The 20,451-nt window shown below is 40.2% G+C and overlaps 1 protein-coding gene across 1 annotated transcript in view; it reads left to right on the top strand.

Moving 5' to 3' along the window:
* ADGRG6 (adhesion G protein-coupled receptor G6) overlaps positions 1-15,910 on the top strand; it is a 120,549-nt gene extending 104,639 nt beyond the window's left edge. Inside the window, exons 20-25 of the mRNA XM_086632026.1 lie at positions 399-667; positions 2,235-2,349; positions 3,172-3,455; positions 7,715-7,816; positions 10,554-10,706; positions 15,732-15,910. Of these exons, the coding sequence (XP_086488152.1) occupies positions 399-667; positions 2,235-2,349; positions 3,172-3,455; positions 7,715-7,816; positions 10,554-10,706; positions 15,732-15,910 (1,102 nt within the window). The remainder of the gene's footprint in view (positions 1-398; positions 668-2,234; positions 2,350-3,171; positions 3,456-7,714; positions 7,817-10,553; positions 10,707-15,731) is intronic.
* Positions 15,911-20,451: the final 4,541 nt, after the last annotated feature.

Raw genomic sequence — 20,451 nt, 5'->3', positions numbered from 1 at the left:
CCAATTAATTAGCTCATTAAGGGCCCAAAGAAGCGCTGGCTTTCCCCCACCACATAGAATCATAGAATGGTTTGAGTTGGAAGGGACCTCAAAGATCATCCAGTTCCAAACCCCTGCCATGGGCATGGACACCCTCCACTACACCAGGTTGCCCAAAACCTCATCCAACCTGGCCTTGAACACCTCCAGGGATGGGGCATCCAACAGAACATACAACAGAAGCCTTTAGTGATGTCACACAGAAGTACACCTTACTATGCCTTATTGCCACAAAAGTTCATGGCTCAGAGGAGATCCCTGTGCTTTTACCTACTTTGTAAGCTGGTAAACCCAGCTGCTGTAAGCAGCTTGGGTGATTGAAACCAATTAATCATGTGCACCTGTATCTCTCTCGTTAGGAAGTTGCGAAGAGATTATCCATCCAAAATCCTGATGAATTTGAGCACAGCCCTGCTTTTTCTGAACTTAATCTTCTTGCTTGATGGTTGGATTGCATCGTTTGACATAGACGGCCTCTGCACAGCCGTAGCTGCACTTCTGCACTTTTTTCTTCTGGCCACCTTCACATGGATGGGACTAGAAGCCGTTCACATGTACATTGCCCTAGTGAAAGTGTTCAACACCTATATACGGCGATACATACTGAAGTTCTGCATCATCGGCTGGGGTGAGTTCAGTAGATGCAGTACTTGCATAGCACGTGTTTTGAAATGGTGCTACAGAAAAGCTGTCCATCACAAACGCAGAGAAGAGTCAAAATCAGCTGGTGTTTCCTTGCCCCCGCCCCGCGGCAGTGCCAGCCTGCAGCCAGCCCTCTCTGTCGCCGAGTTCCCATGTCCAATTCTGTAACTGGCATTCCCCACCCAGAGCACCTCGCAGCCCAAGGAGGAGCAGAGGGACCAGATAAACTGGTCCTGCTTTCCAGAGAGGCCAAAATGGGAAAGGGGAGATGCTAGTGTCATATCAGAGGTGGAGAACTGTGGCACACAACGCATTCAGAAACTCTTGCAGTTACTACAAAGCCTATGAGGGTCTTTGCATTAACTCTCAGAAAGCTTTCAATCCAGCTTAAAGTTTCTTGCCAACAAGTACAAAGCCTGTGGTGGAATCAGGAGCAACGAAAATTCCCTGAGCTTCAGCACAGTGTTTAAACCACAGAGAGATCCTGCCTCTCCTAAGCAGCTTACAAAGCAGGACTGAAATGGAAAATGTAATATTGAAAAATAACTGCCAGGCTCAGGCAGCAAGACTTTTATTCTTCATTTTTTTTCTATATCAGGAATCCGTGCCTTCTGCCTGAATGCACATATTGTGTTTGAAATAATACAACACAATACAAACCCATTAACCTCATGGTTAGAGCACTGACCTCAGTCCAGCTGATAATTGATGTCTTTCCATTGGCAACTAGCATCCTCTTTGGCATCCTCAGCAGAGGACAAGGACTGAGTGGTCGGAAAAGCAAATTAACCTCTTCCCCTTTGAATCTGTTTTGTCATAGCAAGGAGAAGACACGTAAATAAGGCATGTCAGGAAATGTACGTTTCTTTTGTGTGAGCTGTACCTCTCTGCACAGAGTTCTCTTCTGCATAGTTGTCTGTTTTCCCAAAATAGTCACTGTACCTGATTATTAAAAAATATATAGTTTCCCTCATTGTAGGGGGAGGCGTTTAAGTAAAGGATATATAGTGCTACAGAAAAAGAGAAGACATTTGCAGTTGAGAGAAACTGTGGAGAAATTACAAGTTCACGTCTATGTTCACTAGTTCTCCAGCCTAATCAAGTGATATTAGCATCTTGGGAAAAAAAATCCCTTAAAAAAATCCCAATACAATTCCTCTATTAGATCTCTTTTTTTTTTTTTTAATAGTTTGTTAAGCATCTTCTCACTATATTATGAGAGCCTGCATGCAATTGCAAATCCAGCTTTGGGTAATTAAAGGAGGTTATTTTACTTTAGTTTCCGTATCATACTAAAATAGCATTTTCTACCTTACAGAACATTATGAGGTTTATTTGTTAATGCCCATTAAGTGTTTTGGAAGTTTTATACGTTTTTACTGTTTGAAAAATTGTTTCCTTCGACTTCTCTGTGCAGTTCTCTGACATAGAACTACCTGGGGATACTCTGTACTAAAGCGATAGGGATGGAGACATGAATAATTCAGCTTTGCACGGTGATTTGGAAGGTTTAGGAGGTTTGAAAGCAAGCTGCAAGTTTTCTTGTGTTACAGGTTTGCCAGCCCTGGTGATTGCAATCGTTTTAGCAAGTGCTAATACAAATGCAAGTCATGTTTATGGGAAACAGTTATATGGCAAAGATGCCAACGGGCAAGGAGGAGATGACTTGTGAGTATTTCTTTCAATCTCTTACAATTTAGCATTTACAGTCTGAAAAAAAAAAAAAAATAGCATCAGTCAGATTGCTTTAGAAAAGCCAGAGGTCTTTAAACATGCAAAGTGGGCAAAACTCGATTATTTGAATCTGAAGTGTGAAGAAGACTGTAAGAAAAATTGGAGGGAAATTTCTGTTAACCAATTCCAGGTACACATACTCCTCTGGGAAAGGAATAATTCATAAGTTTTGTCATGAAAATAAAATAAAAATACCTGATTTGTTTTATCTTTAATGAAAGCCATATCTTCTAGATAAGAGCAAAGAAAGAAGTGGTATAAAAATGTCTCCTTTGTAAATAAACCACCCTTTTGTCAATGTAGTTCAATAGCTTTCTGTCTTCTTCCAGACAGACGATAATCTCCAAATGCCAAAATTTTTATATGACTGTTACCTTGTTTTCTGTTCCTTGCCTGCCAAAACTTCATCATGATAAATAAATAAAAATGTCCTTCTGTATTTTTATTATTGTATAGTGCTAAGCATTCTGGCCATTCTGCAATTCCCACAGCTTGTATCTGAGGCCAGATTTCCTTTTTAATTAGTTTTACCAAAAATGTGGTAGAACCCTCAGGTTTCTGACGTGGTAATGCTATGGGCCAAAGTCACTTCAGATGCCCCTGGGCTTCATCCTATTTATAAAGAGAAAATGGGCAATGGTTTCATTTTAAAGTATGTGGTATCAGACATAGACTGATTTTCCTTGTAGTCACATAAATAACTGGAGTATAGTTTGAATTGCCTAAAAATGATCCTATTTTCTTATTTTTTTACAGCTGCTGGATCAAGAATGAAGTTGTCTTTTATGTGACTTGCGCCGGCTACTTTGGAATCATGTTTCTGATGAATGTTGCCATGTTTATTGTGGTGATGGTGCAGATCTGTGGGAGGAATGGGAAAAGAACTAATCGGAGCCTGAAGGAAGAGATCCTGAGGAACCTCCGCAGCGTGGTCAGCCTCACCTTCCTCCTGGGCATGACGTGGGGCTTTGCCTTTTTTGCCTGGGGTCCCTTAAGTCTTGCTTTCCTGTACCTCTTCTCGATTTTCAATTCATTGCAAGGTGAGCTAACTTGGTGTTCTGTAAAGAAATAATATTTGAGCTGCTGCTGTTCTGGGATCTATGTCCAATGATTTGACTAAGGAGCTCAGCTCCAAGCTCTCTAGGTTTTTTCCTTGGTACTAAACCGTCATTACTTTCCCCTTTTGTGGAATACTGATGCCAGCTACATATGATTGAATATCTTAGTTGAATTAATTAATGTTTCAAGGTCTTTTCCATAAAGTGCACCATATTATAAATAATGCTATTCCTAGCTAACAGTCTGCAGTGATCTCTGTTGAGATAGGTGCTATATGACCTTCAGCATTTCCTTTCACTGATTATAACAAATATAGGAAGCCTCTTTCCTTAATTTATTCCTGTAGGGAATTTTATTAAGGCATGAGAAGCTCATAAAAGAAAATTCAGTTCTGTTTCAGTGTGAAGAGATAGCACAGAAAGTCTTTGATTCTTTAAGGAAAATCCAGTGACTGTTATAGTCAGCTTATTTTTGTTTCCTTTATTGAAGTTCTGAATATTTTACTTTTCCAACAAAGTTCGTCCTTCTGAAAAATGCTGTAAATTGTAATCAGGCGGTTATAAATTACAGAATTATATAGCTGACATTTAAAAGAATTCCAGCTCAGAGCTGAAATCTGCCTATGCACCAAATGACATAAGAATCTCCATGTCCATTTGCCCTACCCACTAATAAAGAACAACTGAAAACATAGCAAAAAGAAAAACCCAAGAAGGTCATTGGAAGGACATGTGTTATACCACACACATATCGATACACGAAATAAATTTGCCTGAAAAAAAAACCCCACATAACAAAAAACCAAACCCAAGAAGGTCATTGGAGGAGCGTGTGTCATGCCACACAAATATTTAGATAAAAAATAAATTTTCCCAAGATCAGCAAAATATCTTCCCTTTATGGAAAAAGTACTTAATGTTACATTGTGTGGATTTTATCTGTTACAGTTGAGATGTATTTACTGTGCTAAAAGATTTATTGAGCTTTCGTGGAAAGAGAATAATGTTGTGGGTTTTGGTTTGGTTCAGTTTCAACCTAAAATGCTAGGCAAAATGGCAAAAATTGTTTGGATGTGGTGCTCTAACTAAAGACTTTTTTTCCAAAGGACAGATTCTGATACTCCCCTAGCAGCATAACGAAGTATTTGCTGCAATGTGTCCGTGTTAGAAATTCAGAAGGGCCTAGAGAGATGAGAAGTATGGGAAGAACATGAAAAAAAGATTAAAACTCTGGAAAGCATTCCAAGGATCAAATTGAACAAGTTCTCTGTAACCAGAATTTCCAGTGCAATCAATTAAGCAGAGTGTACACAAGGTTGACCACCACTGCCTGAGTCTCTGTGGGGTAATAGCACAGTTCAATGGAAAAGGAACGTCTGGAAGGCAGTTAAGTCAGGAGATGAAACTGCAAAACCATAGGAGTAAATGCAAAAAGAGGAAGAGTGATGAGCTTTTCTTGGATTGTGGTAGCAATGATGACACATTATATGCTCAGGCATGTCATATCAAGCACAGCAAGATAACAATCCTACCTGGAAATGATAATCACTGTGTCAGGAAGAGCTAGGCAATGCTAAAGGAACAAGGAAGAGGATGTTTAAAATCACATATAACTGATGCAGTGCACATGTAGCAATAAGGGGACGGAATGGAGCGAAGAAAAAAAATTGGATTTGTATCAGAAAGCATTTCCTAGAAGCAAAAAGCAGTTCAGTATGGCAAGTCTTTCATCAGCATTAGCATAAGCTTAATTATTGAGGCCTCAGTAAATATGTTTATTCTCTCTCTGTAAGTTTTTGAAAACTGCACAAGTATTTTCAGCTGTATCAGCAGCCTCCATCAACAGTTTTCTGTGCACTGGTAGTGAAAAAGTAAATTGCAGCAACTGCTAGTGTTACTGTACTCTTCTATTTCATCTACATAGGAAATGATTTTTCTCTCTTTGACGTTCAGAGTGAAAAAATCTGGGAACATCTCTTTTTTGGCTGCTCATTTTATGTATATGCCTGGGCAAGCCAAATACTTTCAAGTTAGGGCCACGCCAGAGCCAAGCCTAGGGTCTGATTTGGCTCTGGGAAACAAAACCGAAGCTGTATTACTAAAGCACATTGTAAACTTAATGAATAATGAAATACAGAGAAAAAAATTTCGGAGACCAAGCCCAGACAGGGCAAAGGCAAGGCACTTAATGCAGTACATTCGTTTTGTATTGCTATAGACGTACGCATTTTCTTTTTTAACCATTCAGAACGTTCCAAACATTCACCACAATTTAAATAAGCATCATTTGAGTAAGTTTGTAGCTGTGCAGAAGTCCTAAGAGGTACTTTGGGCCACAAACAGCTGCCTGTCTCTAAGCCTTAAGAGATGCTAGCGATTGCGTTGGAGTTACTCTGTGCTTAAGACAAATCACGCACAGAAACATTTTGCTAAACACAAACACAGTAACCATAATGCAACAGAGCTTGCCTATGGGATGCATTAAGTTATGTTTGCCTTTCTTTTCCTTTTTTTTCCCCATCAGCTCTTGAAAAATTTTGCAAAAAATGTGTTTTGTGACACAGCCCTTCCCGAAAGTTAGCTGATCTCAGTGGTCTCAGCCTGACCTGATGGCTTAGAGCAAAAACAAGCCCAGTTCAATGACATGCATTCATGCCAAATTGGGCCTCAGCACTTTTGGAGAAGAGAGGATCATTTCATGCTCTAGAGCATTTTTTTCCAAGCTATACCCTGGCATTGTTTTCTACCAGCTGAAACATAGTAGGCATCAGTATACGCAACTATTCATGCTGATCATAAAGGAACGGTTTTAGAGGATGGCACTTAACCACGTTTACCCACATTATGTAGCAATTATTCATGTTTAAGATATAATCATGAGGGATTTGGCGGTAACATTTTGCCATCAGGTGTTCGGCCTCAGGTTGGCTCTCTCCCAGACAATAAGAGTAAAACAAGAACAGGCCAAGCCGGAGGACGACGGAAGATTCCACAGCCAGTGCCTGCCTGGGAAGAGCCAGGAGCATATGAGATTTCCAACTTCTATATTTAGCTCCAAAGTATGTCTGTAGAATGACGAAATCGTACCATATGCCCAGTTAAGACCTTCATTACCACATGGTAGATGCTTATCTTCTGTCTTGAAAATAAAGATCCTACAATTGCATTAGAAAAACGAACTCTACAAAAACATTCTTAAACACATTCATTGCAATTGTGTGCACAAGCCAGGTGATTTTCTTCAGAAGTAGCTGGACACCTAATTAGTACTTGTGAACATATTCTTACCATTTTCATAAGCATTTCAAGTACATACATGTGATGCACATAAATCCAAGTGTGCTTTTTCGGGGCATTCTTTAGTGCCAATTACAAGACTTCTGGGTTTAAAAGAATACAGCCCACAGTATGGAACAGGAGGAGATAAAATATCTCCTTGCTAATATAATAATGTCTGTATTTACTTTGCAATCTGGCTCTTGCAGTCCTTTGCACCTATTGGGTGCAAAGTATTCATTTGGTTCGAAGACAAAACCTTTTAATTATTTCCCTCTAAGCCAAAAGAAAATAATTAAAAGATCCACACTGAGCTGGATCTAAATTGACAGTGTCAATAAAAGGGGTCCTATTCTCCCTCTTCTGATATTCCAGACACTTACATAGCAGCTAGAGGATGGAAAAGCTTTAATGAATTTCCACACCTCTTAAATGAGGCATAGATGGAAATAACAAAACTTTAAGATTATTAATGGCTGTTCAGCCTGGAGAAGAGGAGGCTCCGGGGTGACCTTATAGCGGTCTTCCAGTACCTCAAGGGGGCCTACAAGAAAGATGGGGAGAGGCTGTTCAGGAGGGCCTGTTGTGATAGGACAAGGGGTAATGGTTTTAAAATAGAGGGAGGTAGATTCAGATTGGATATTAGGAAAAAATTTTTTACCATGAGAGTTGTAGAACACTGGAACAGGTTGCCCAGAGAGGTGGTGGATGCTCCATCCCTGGAGACGTTCAAGGCCAGGTTGGACGAGGCCCTGAGCAACCTGATCTAGTTGGAGATATCCCTGTTCCTTGCAGGGGGGTTGGACTAGATGACCTTTGAAGGTCCCTTCCAGCCCTAACCATTCTATGATTCTATGATTTTCCTTTGCTTGTACTTCATAGTCTTTTGGTAGCAGACTTTAGTTGATCTGTTTATCTATTTATAAATACATGCTTCATCTGCTGTTTATTTGCTTTTGTCACAGGTTTGTTTATATTTGTGTTCCATTGTGCAATGAAAGAAAACGTGCAGAAACAATGGAGGAGACATCTCTGTTGTGGCAGGTTCCGACTGGCAGACAATTCAGGTAAAAGCAATTCACAGCTCCCCTCCTTAGGTGCTGCAGTAGTCCATGAAAGTCCAGGTGAAGAACTCGCTGGGTTATTTTTGATATAATCCAATGTAAGCCAGAGATGTGGAAAAATAGATTAACCATACGCTGTCACTTCAGTGCTAACAATTGCCAAGGGACTTTTCAGATATCACTTCATAAAAATTCTCAAGTCTTTTCTTTTGGTTTTCCATTGAAGGCAGCTGGTAATTTTTGTAGTGCTATAAGCATGGTTTTGGAAGGCCCTTTGGACCCTGAAAAAAAAAAAAAAGAATAAAGATCCAGAGATTCAAACGCTGTCATTCAAAAGCCAATCTTATTTCTTTTCACTTCCATTACAGTACGTTGACTGAATTGTGTGGACTGTTAGGTTGATGTAGGAGCAGTTCTTAAAAGGCAGATTGACTTCTTTTGCTTCTGTCTTTGCCTTTTCAAACTGTTCTGTCCTTCACCATATAATTCCGAGACACCATTAGAGACTCCACAACATACAAAATTCCTTTAGCAGAAGCCTGCTTAGGTTCTAGAATTGAAGTTCATCTTGTCAGAGAGAAAGGAGAGCAGTTGGTTTGGGCACTTTAAAGTGCAACACCCAGGACACTGCATTTATACTCTCCTGCACCTTTGGCCATCTCGGATAGCGTTAGACTTCTGTATTTAGGGAAGTGGATCTTGCTTTGCTGTCTGATGTAATGGTTTTGGACCATGTAATTCTTGCTCATATGGTTCTTACTCAATGACCAGGGCTGAAATCTACAGTTGATGTAAGGTGGCATAAGCTCATTGCCTAGTAAGGTAAGCCAGTCTATCCTGGATAATGACAGTGCTCCAGATACCCTTGTGTCCTCTCTCTCTTGGCATCCAAGGTTTGTTTCAAAGTTTGAAGTAACTGCTTTGCCATCGAGACTTTTGCTTGGTCTTGCTATGTTTTGTTCAGGGAATGCATTCTCATTGTCCACTGTAAAACATTTATGCTTTCACTTGGTAGGAAGAAAACCTGATTAGTGGTTTCAAAGACCTAATACAAATTAGGAAAAGTATATTCATTCTGATCAAGCATCCAGATCTTTTCATATGTTCAGTTTCCATGTGGTTCATGCTGTAACTCCTGAACTGGAAAACACAGATGGATCAAATTATTTCCAGATTTGTATGCTGCTGTTGGGCAGCTTGTGAGTATGACACAAATAAAAACCTGAAGGATTTGAGTACTTCAGTGGTGTAGTTAATGTGCTGTCATTACACCTAGCAATAACCAGTCCATCCCCACCAGCTGGTTTTATTCTTCATGAACCTTCAGGCAGAAGAGTGAAATATAAGCCAAACGTGAACTTGCATACCTGTCTAATTGAAGTGTACCTTAGGGCATGTTATGGTAAAGCAAAGAAACAAACAAGCATGAGGAAAAGGACTTGGGAGTGCTGGTGGATGCGAAGCTCAACATGAGCCAGCAATGTGCACTGGCAGCCCAGAAAGCCAACTGTGTCTTGGGCTGTATCCAAAGAAACGTGGGCAGCAGGTCAAGGGAGGGGATTCTGCCCCTCTACTCTGCTCTCCTGAGACCCCACCTGGAATACTGTGTTCAGCTCTGGAGTCCCCAGCACAAGAAGGACATGGAGCTGCTGGAGCGGGGCCAGAGGAGGCCACGAAGATGATCTGAGGGCTGGAGCACCTCTGCTATGGAGACAGGCTGAGAGAGTTGGGGCTGTTCAGCCTGGAGAAGAGAAGGCTCTGGGGGGATCTTATTGCAGCCTTCCAGTACTTAAAGGGGCCACAGGAAAGCTGGAGAGGGGCTTTTTACAAGGGCGTGTAGTGACAGGACAAGGGGCAATGGCTTTAAACTGAAAGAGGGGAGATTTAGATTGGATGTAAGGAAGAAATTTTTTGCTCTGAGGGTGGCGAGGCACTGGAATGGGCTGCCCAGAGAAGTTGTGGCTGCCCCATCCCTGGAAGTGTTCAAGGCCAGGTTGGATGAGGCTTTGGGCAACCTGGTGTAGTGGAGGATTTCCCTGCCCATGGCAAAGGGGTTGGAACTAGATGATCTTTGAGGTCCCTTCCAACCCAAACCATTCTATGATAAGCCAAAGCCTTGCAATACTGCTATAGCTAGATCAGAGAAATAGTAACCTATACCCTGTAGCAATGATTTAAGCTAAAATATTTCTCTTGATTTAAAACTCCTCAAACATGAACTATGGAAAACCCATTGTTATTCATTGTTATTAATAGTGTACCAATATGCTAAACCCTACAACAAGTGCAAATCTGCTAGTGTGTAGTATCTACCTCAAGAGATCAAGCCCTCAAATGATAAGACCACTGTAAATGCTCCTACCTACCTCTTCCCTAGCCATCCTGCTGGATTTCTCTCTTCAGGTCGTGAGACTTTGGTGTCCTTATCCTGCTACAGAGCTTCACTGCTCTCCTGTGTCCTGGAAAACTGGGTCTTACTTAAAGTTCAGCCATCCAGCCAAATGATTGTTAGAGTGTTAGAGCCACCAATTTTAACTACTGTGGTAAACAGCAAGGTAAATCAAGTTGAAATAGTTGTTGTATTTCTTCACATCCAAAGAGGCTACCTCACACGAAAAGGACAGGCTGTTACAAGTAGCATTGAGAAATGCAACTGATACTTGAAATGTTTGTAATTTACTAAAATAGGCATTCAGTACCTATGGTAATTATTTCTGTAAAACTTTTCTGTCATTTTTAGATTGGAGCAAAACAGCAACCAATATTATAAAGAAGAGTTCTGATAATCTCGGGAAATCCTTATCCTCTAGTTCTATCGGCTCAAATTCAACCTACTTAACATCCAAATCAAAATCTACAACGAATACATATTGCAAACGAAACAGCCATACAGGTGAGTTCTTGCCCTGAAACACAGTGCATCAAGGAATATGTGGTTTCGTGTTAAATGTGCAGTAGGGACTTCTAGTCAACAGTTAATGTGAGAAAAATTCACCAATTCGTATAGTTTCAGTATTTTTGAAATATATGTTACTGTTTAATAAGAGTCTTAACCTAATATCCAATACAGCCAGTTATGTAGTTCTCATCTTGGTATCTTCCCATACTAAAAAAAGTAGGCTTGATGAAAGCAAATCTTGCTTTTTCTGTAGCACTTTCACATTTTGAATGAAAGAAGGTAAGTCTTCTTATCCCACTGTAAACACAGGGTAGCCAAAGCACAGAGACGGGACGTTCATCACCCAAGGTAACATGAAAGCTGGCAGCACAGTTGGAAATAGGAATCAAGTCTTCTGAGTCCAAGTCCACAGCTGATTCGCTTGGTCAAACTCCTTCCATTTAATTCTAACATATTTATGGGTAAAGGGACAAGCGGAGGCTGCTTGGAAGTGGTTACTGTGTTCCCAGAGCATGCATTGTCTTTCCCTTCTACAAATGGAACTAGAAATAGGAGAGAGGGACTTTTTACAAGGACATGTAGTGACAGGACAAGGGACAATGGATTTAAACTGAAAGAGGGCAGATTTAGATTAGATATAAGGAAGAAATTTTTCTCTGTGAGGGTGGTGAGGCACTGGCACAGGTTGCCCAGAAAAGTGGTGGCTGCCCCATCCCTGGAAGTGTTCAAGGCCAGGTTGGATGAGGCTTTGGGCAACGTGGTGTAGTGGAGGGTGTCCCTGCCCATGGCAGGGGGGTTGGAACTGGATGATCTTTGAGGTCCCTTCCAACCCAAACCATTCTGTGATTCTATGATTCTAAATAGCATGCCATATCTACTGCTAATTTATTTAGATGTCAGTGGTGTATGTAATAAAAGGCATCATCTGTGTTCCACTCATGCCATAAAAATGTGTTCATTTTAAGAACTCTTCAAAGAAGTGAAGAAAGAGAGGAGCTGGAATGATTTGCAAGTCAGTTTGCTGTGTCTGAGATAATACTTCACAAAATCACTTAAACAGTTCAGATTTTTTCATTACTGGGTTTTTGTGAACTCATGTTTTTGTCCTGCGTAAAGTCATATAACATTATCACAGAATCCTTTTCTAAAACATAGTGGGAATAAAATTCATGCACATATTTAACCCAAAGATGTGCTTACTTTCTTTAAAATATTTGTTAGAAGCAATGTTTAGATACAAAATATATTGTTATACTGGAAGGAAAGTTACAATGTTTCTTAAGTATAAATTATTTTCAGAAGTCCTCAATGTCTCATCTATGATGGTCCAGTCTCCTTTCTTGATATATGGCATAGTTTCCAGGAAATACTTTTTTTTTTATTGATGGTCATTACCTGGTTCAGTTAGGCACACAACTGTTTTTTTAGAAATCTCTCTTTTTAAGAATTACATTGATGTTTTCTCACTAACAAGTATTTAGTGCATCCATTAGCATGAGGGGTTGTGCAGCAGTTATTTTAAGAGAGTAAATCTTTTTTTGGTTATCGAGAAGGTACCTGAAGTACATTTGCTTTGAATACAATAAAAATGAGCGGTGTCTTAGGAATTCCATGGTGTACCTGAGCATTGTGCCCTTTCCACTGCAGAGCATTCTCCATTCTGCAGGCAGAGAATTCCTATTTGTGCTTGTGGTTTGATGATAAAAGTATGCGTAAATGTTTTGTTGGACTCAGGGCTTTTTATCAGTCTGATAATTAAAGAGACTTAGTGCTGGAGTTTTTCCAATGCGATCTTGAAGCAAAACAATAAAACAGTTCCAGATAAGAAGAAGTAAGTTAAAAGAAATTTAAAATAAAAAGTTCGGAACATGCTTACGTACGTTTCTCAAAAGTGGTGAGGTTAATCCCATGCATGACTTATTTCCTAAAAGGTACTGCAGTTGGCAGAGTAGCCATGGTTGTAGTGCGATTTTTTTATTGGACATTGGGAATGCCACAGTTTTCTCTATAGTTTTAAAATTTTAATACATTTTGCTCTGAAAATCTCTGAAATACATCCTCTGAAAATACACATTTTATTGTGATACTCCAAAGGAATTTTTGCTAACGTCGGGTTTTTAAGTGCTGACGTATCTTCTCACGCGGTAAAATAATAGAAAATAACATTAAGATTCTGATTTTTAATGCAACTAAACTTCTCAGTTTGATGTCTAAGCTAAATTGCAGGCAAGTAATGTAACAGCTACATGTCTTGGCAACTCTTGTTAATATGGTTATAATGTGCTCCCTGGATTGACACAAGCATCCGTGTGTTTGTGGTATAGATAATGTCTTCTAAGGCCCTTTCCTCATCAGTGGTGGAGCATTACAGGTAAAGTGAGAATTGCTTTTGTTGAATGCATGGTTTGAACAGGGTGGAGGGATGCCACTTGCATGATGACCTCATTGACACAAAGGACTTTGCTGGTCGGAAACGCTGCTTGTTCCTCACTGTTGCATCTTGCGCCATTGATGCTGATTCATGGGATAAATGTGCTTCACGCTCTGGGTGCCTGCACTCTGCATGGGGCATGAAGCATTCCGAAGACACCGCTTTAGAAAACAGACCATGTCTTGACATTCATCCCTGCGTACAGTAGCCTGGGGAAAGGAGATTAAGTTGAAACATCCATACACAAAACATACATTAAAAAGCAAAAAAAATCTGATTGAGTCCTAGAAAATTTTTGAATGCTTTAAAAACTTATTACAGGCATTTTAAGACACTGTATTTCTATTTTGTCAGTGGCCATTACAGAATTAGTCTTCTAGCCATTTCTTTTTCATATCTAGTCACACTCAAAATGCTTGAATGACAAACTATACATGCCTGAAAGCTGTGCTGTGGTTGAATGCAGAAGGCATCAACTGGGACTCGAATATTGGGTGGACACTACTGGATGGACGAAAGAAATCACTTCAGCATCTTGTGGCACTGCTGTATATGAGACTGACACAAACTTGTTGTAGATAGTACCACAGATAGACTTGTTGTAGATAAACACCATATATAACACTTACATGAATTAGAAGTTAAGAATATTTCTGCACAGAATTTTGTGGTACAGCTCCCATTTACTTCAGTGATACAAGACTTTAACCCCGTACTTGGGTGTGAAGCCCATTGAGCCAAAAAAAACAGAGGACCCCACTGGTTTCAGAGGACTTACCTAATGCCTGTGCATGCGAGTTTCATGAGGAAACAGCTGGTATTTAACAATGTAATGATGCCTTGTGAAAAAAAAGTGTCCATATTTGCAAGGAATTTCAAAACCTTTCCCTAACGACTAAGAATTAAGCATTCATCTTTGTAATAAGAAATTCAATATGTAGAAAAACTTCAAAACATAGTGCCATTGGCTAGTGAATGCACATGTTCGAAAGGCACACGGTACCCAGCAGTTTGCTACTGGACATGGAGTTATCACTGTGATTCATGGACATCCTTGCATGCTTTGAAAAAATCATTCTGATATGCCTGAACATGCCTATTTCTTTTTTTCACAAATACATCTTGATTTCTCACTCTGCAATCCATTTCTCCTTCATGCAACACTTTATACTTTTGTACAGCTTGATGTCATGACTTCGGCAGGGGCGGGTTACTTTTCTGTTTATTTTTAGTTACCGATTTATTTCTATAAGAAACAAGTTTTATGTGAAATCATAGTTTAAATAATATGCTAAATTGTTAAATGATCATTTACCGAGGGATTTTTGAAGGTGATTTCACCAAGGTCTTGTAAACAGCCATCAAAAATGTCACTCGTAGAAAACATTGCTTCACAGGATACTCCATCTTACCGTCAGCTTGCGATGATTCAAGCCTTGCCTGGGTTAGGAGAATTAATTCCAGCTTTATTCACTACAGTGGAAGAGATATGAAAGCTCATTAGGACAACGTACTTGAAAAAACGAGATACAGGCTCTCTCCTTCTCATTGCTCACTACATGAGCTCTACCTACTGACCGTTCTCCGAACAGCAACGCTGTTCGCGGCTGCAGCAGGCTTTCCCAGCCCAGATGGGAATTGCCTTACTTCTTTTTCTCTTCAGCTCCACCCTGGACTTGTAGCACATGAGCTCTGAAGGGATGCCAGTTTTGTGCATCTTTTCCTCCCCGCAGGTGCTCAGTCCATAACCTCTACATTATGGAAAGAACAAAGTTGAAGCCAGTTCCAGCTCTGGTTATATCTGCTTTAAGATGCAAGTGATCTTCTGCAATACTCTGCACAGAGTACTTTATTTCTGTGCATAGCTTAAAACCTCCACTGTTGAAATAATTCAATCCGTTTACTGTCATTTTCCACTACTTTGTTATGTGGAGATGTTGTTTACCAGGTGTTATGGGCTATGGAAATGTTTTTAGTTCATAAGATTCAAAGCATCAACAGTAAATTAATATATTAAAAGGTCATAGGAGTCAGTTACACTTTAGGCAGAAGAATAGGGGGAAAGCTGGAGAGGGACTTTTTCCAAGGGCATGTAGTGACAGGACAAGGGGAAATGGCTTGAAACTGAAAGAGGGGAGATTTAGATTGGATCTAAGGAAGAAATTTTTCACTGTGAGGGTGGTGAGGCAGTGGCACAGGTTGCCCAGAGAAGTCGTAGATGCCCCATCCCTGGAAGTGTTCAAGGCCAGGTTGGATGAGGCTTTGGGCAACCTGGTGTAGTGGAGGGTGTCCCTGCCCATGGCAGGGGGGTTGGAACTGGATGATCTTTGAGGTCCCTTCCAACCCAAACCATTCCATGATTCTATAATTTCAAGAGAGACCTGAGCAGTCCACCCACAAAACCAGGCATCTCAAAAGAATTTAGAAGAAGCAATGCCAAGCCAAAAAGTTGTTTGCTGGCTTTTAGGGTGGTAATTTCATTCAGCAGTAGTGGCAACTGAAGGCATATCTATGTGGGAGTGACACACCTCTTAAACGATGAGTTTGATTAAGAAGCCCTAACTTCTTGTTGTTTTTCCTCTTCCTAGAGAACGTTTTTCTTGACAAGCCATCTTCAAAATTTGCCCAAGAGGATGGAGAACAGACATCAATCATCCCTGTCCACCAGGTTATTGACAAGGTCAAGGGATACTGCAATCCTCACTCCGACAACTTCTATAAAAATATCATCATGTCTGACACGTTTAGTCACAGCACAAAGTTCTAACTGGGCTTCTGATTTTTTTTTCTATCAAAGGAAGATAAAAGTCTGCCTGGAATTGAGAATACCACCTGTTTAGTTATTTTTTTCCCAGTTTATAATGTTCTCCTGTTAACAGCTTCCACCCAAGGACCAGTTTCTCTACCTTTTTACTGTTGTGGAAAAAAGACAGTTTTCCACCATGGTATTGAGCTGTTTTTTTAAATGTGTGCCAGCCAACATGATGCCTGGACAGCTAATTCTAATCCTGTGTACATATTTTTCCAAGACTGAAGAGCCACAAGCCTAACTCTAAATTATATAGTCTAAACAGAAGCAAGTCTTGACTCCTGGAGAAAATAGCAGCCATGTCACGCAGTACAGGCGAGCTCTTATTGAACAGTTTACTCATGGTCTTGTTCTTTTGAAGAATATGGTTTTCCCCTACTGTCTAGTGCTGTCTGTTCTTTACTTGTAAGTGAATAAAACCCTAACACCAGTCTTAAAGGGTTTATTTTATTCTCAGGTTGCCCAGAGAAGTTGTGGCTGCCCCATCCCTGGAAGTGTTCAAGGCCAGGTTGGATGGGGCTTTGGGCAACCTGGTGTAGTGGAGGGTGTCCCTGCCCATGGCAGGGGGGTTGGAACTGGATGATCTTTGAGGTCCCTTCCAACCCTAACCATTCTATGATTCTATGATTTTATGATTCTATGATTTTGAACCATTTTTTGACTAATGAGACCTAACCATGCAAATCTTGCTTACCATAACAGTATGTGCTGTAAATTCAGGCTGGTTTTTTTATCCATGCACATAGAAACACGCTTATTACATAGATGTCCTGGCTGAGAAGGACATGCAGGTTGCCAGTAACCCTTGCAAATTTTAAGCCCATTGATATAGATGGAAACAGACAGTCGTATGTATCATTTGCATCTGTGCAGAACAAGTGCAAAGGTAAATCCAAAGTTTACACAAAGCCATGGTTCAACGTTTGTTGATTGGTATGCATGAAATGGGGCATCTCCCATGGCAGTTCTATGTTTAATGTTCTTTTTCACTGAACGAAATAGAAGGCATTTGACTATATATAGATATATAAATATGTACCTAGATCTCTCTCCACACATAGTTTTACAATAATACACACAGTAAATATGACAGAGGAAACCACAATGTGTACCACAGACAATCTAGGAGCAAGGAACGGTGCTAAAACTTGAGTTTAAGTATTTAAATACAAGATGAATCCTTTGTAAGCCCATGGGTTCGTTTGTCAGTCTCTGTACTGCAGATAGAATCATAGAATCATAGAATCATAGAATGGTTAGGGCTGGAAGGGACCTTCAAAGGTCATCTAGCCATTCTATGATAGAATTCTATGATTCTAGATACACTGTATGTACAGACACCTCCATCAGATGGCATTGCAACATTAGAATAACCTGGAATACTTTCACCAGTGATAAATAAATAACATCTTTCCAGGCACATAATGTTATCAGTATGAGCATCCCCCTCCTTCCCCCCCGCTTGGTTGACTTGATCGAGGTTGTTGGAGGCACAGAGTTTAAATTTAAGCAGTGTTCAGGCAACATTAGGGAATTTCACATCGCTGTTCCGTGCGCATCAGGACACCGAGTCGTGCGTGCGGGCGCAGAGCAGAGCCACGAGTGTAAAATGCTGACTTGTTTTAAGCCCTGCCAAGGTGTGACCTATGAGCGTGCGGCCAAAAATGCAGCTCTCCTCCTGGAGCACGTCTCGCCCCGTGAGAGGTTTTGTAAAAACTGTAGCTGCACGTGCCTCTGAAAGCATGAGCCAAAAATATCAAAGGTATTTTCAAATAATGTTTTCAGGGGAGAGTGGCTCCTGATGGAAATTTTCTTTTTTGAAAAAGATTTTTTGTTTTTTTGTTGTTGTTTTTTTTTTTAACAAAATATTTTTAACCAAATATTTAATTAATTATATTCAGAAAGGTGACCGGAAAGTTGTGCTGTGAGATGGTTCACAATTGCCAAGCAGGTGGATGTTCAGTGATGAGGGATGTGGATTTGTGCCTTACTCTCTGCTCTTTGCACGCGCTCTTGCATGCTGACATCAATTAATGCTGTGACCGCACAAACGGCGTGTTTTCCCTGGCTGCAAACACCTGGGGGGAGGAGGATGAGGAGGATGTCCTGGTGGTATTCCGTCCAGAAACACTGCTGTCGCTGCATGGACCTGAATGAGACCTCAGTCTCCTACCTGGAAGGACTTCCATGGTGGTATGGATGAAAGCCCGACTCACTTAAAATGGAACTATTAACAGGGATGAGTGTTGTCAGACATCTTGAACAAGGGAAATAATTTAGGAAGAGATTATGTACAAGTATTTACTGAACTTATATTTTATCATCCCACTTGCTTAACTACTGTAGAGAATAGTGTTCACATAGCAGCTTACTGTGAGATTTCTGCCTGATTGAGGTGTTGGGAAGTGAAGAGAAGGAAAACCAAACATTCCTGAAAAAATGAGGAAGCAATAAAACGTAATAGATGAGTAAAATATAAACAAAAAGAAAACACAGTATCCTGACTGAAGCTGAGCTGTAACCTAACCATCAGTTTCATGTACAGCTACCTACATTTTTGCTGATTTACGATTTTTTTTCCTCGTTTTTTTACTACCATGTAGTAATCTTAAACTGTCTGTGTCAGTTAGATGCTCTCGAATGCTCTCAGTTCTACAATGTAAAGCTTCTACTTTGTAGTTGACATGCTGTAACCTCCCTTGTATATATTTATTTATTTGTGAGGTTAAATATGTCAAACATATTTAGCTCTATAATGACTGTTCTTGTTACTTTAAAACTAAGCTTCTACTTCATCATAGAAAGAAGAGGAAAAGAGTAATTTCTTATATCTGGGGTTTTTTTTTTCCAAACACTTTGTGAAACAATTTACTGTAGTTCTATCTTTTACAAGTTTGGGGAAACATGTCAGTGTAATTTGTAATACTAGTCAGTGGAATATAGTGTAACAGGTTTGAAGACAGACTAAAGTGGAAAGAAACATTTTCAAGTAAACATTCCTGATGTTAGTGTTCCAAATAATTAAAGTCTTTTCATAGTGAATGGTTGATTTTTTATTTTTTTTTTCTTTTTTAGCATTTAATGACAAATATTACTCAGTGGAATTCTGGAAAATAATCTTGTGTTTATTAAGTATGCAAGAAAAGTACATGCCTCACCAAAATGTTGGAAATAAATGTGCAAGACTACCTCCATCTCGTCAGAGGGACGCATTTTGCAGAATATGCTTTTCCCTTTTGTGATCTACTCAGTGTCACATCCAGTGAATGCTCTGAAAGTCGCAGAAGTCCATTTATTTGTGGTAGCAGTCATGTCACAGAAACGAAAGAAAAATCAAGGCAACAGACAACAGGCTGGGATGATCTTTTAGAAGTAATCCAAATGAATAATCTAAAACTCGAGAGTTATTTCTATTCATATGTTTCTCTCCAGCAGAACATAGTCACTCGATTGATCACACTAATACATGAACACTACATGTGACACACCACTGGCCTGCCTTTCAAAGTTTACCTTTAAAGAACACAGAAGCCTTCTGAAACGTGTCAGGTCTGCTCCCCTGTATTTAAGCCGTCACAGAAAACGCAGAGAATATGAAGATTTAGCAGTAATGTCTTTAGAAAGCAATCAAAACCAATGCCATGTCATAAGTGGCATTTATTAATGAGGATGCTGGGTGTGCCAGCGAGCACGACCCTCGAGCTCTGTGCCTTGAACGGTGTGGGAGGACTTTTTGAGGGAAGGAGCCCAGTTTTTTTTTTTTTTCCCAAGTAGGATCTTGGCAGATGCCAAACTTGAACGGAGTGATTTGCAGTGTTTGGGGGCGGATTTATTTTTCTCCTCGTTTCATCACTTTTTAAATATCAAGAACAATTTTATTTTAATCCTCTGCTGTGAACAGCTTCCTGCTGTAACCCATTGAGTTACATAAAATGCCACTTCGTTTTATTACTTTTTAAAGGCTGATCTATAATCAGACACATCTATATAACCACGGGGACAGCTACTGAGTTGCAAGGCAGCAGCGTGTCATTCACAGAGCCATTATAAAAACTTGTTATGCATTTGCTATATATAAAGATGTAAAACCATATATGGGTCAGCAAATTAGGCAAAGGGCTTAGAAGTTAATGTCGGGGAAACCAGTCATGCAAACCAGTCTGGGGAGCAGCCATTTCACGCCCTGAGTTCCAGTAGCTGCTATGCTAAGGGAGCTTTCCCCCTCTCCCTCCACTTAGCCGGTCTCTGGCTACTTGGTCTGCTTAATTTTCAGAGCTCCTGGCCCCACCTCGGCACTGCCATCCTCGGGACAATCATTTGCTGCAGTGCTAGGGAAAGGGAAAGGGAAAAAGAAAGAAAAGGAAACTGAAAGAGAAAGAAGGGGGAGGGAAAGGGTAGTTGCCACGGTCTGCTCTGCGTCTTCCTACACTTTCCACACAATTTCTTGCCCCTTTCTCCAGGATATGTCACCCCGAGCAGTGATGGAGGCAGGCCATTGG

The sequence above is a fragment of the Tauraco erythrolophus genome, chromosome 2, assembly GCF_009769465.1.
Source record: "Tauraco erythrolophus isolate bTauEry1 chromosome 2, bTauEry1.pri, whole genome shotgun sequence".
Classification (NCBI taxonomy): Eukaryota; Metazoa; Chordata; class Aves; order Musophagiformes; family Musophagidae; genus Tauraco; species Tauraco erythrolophus.
This window is presented reverse-complemented; position numbering and strand designations above follow the sequence as displayed.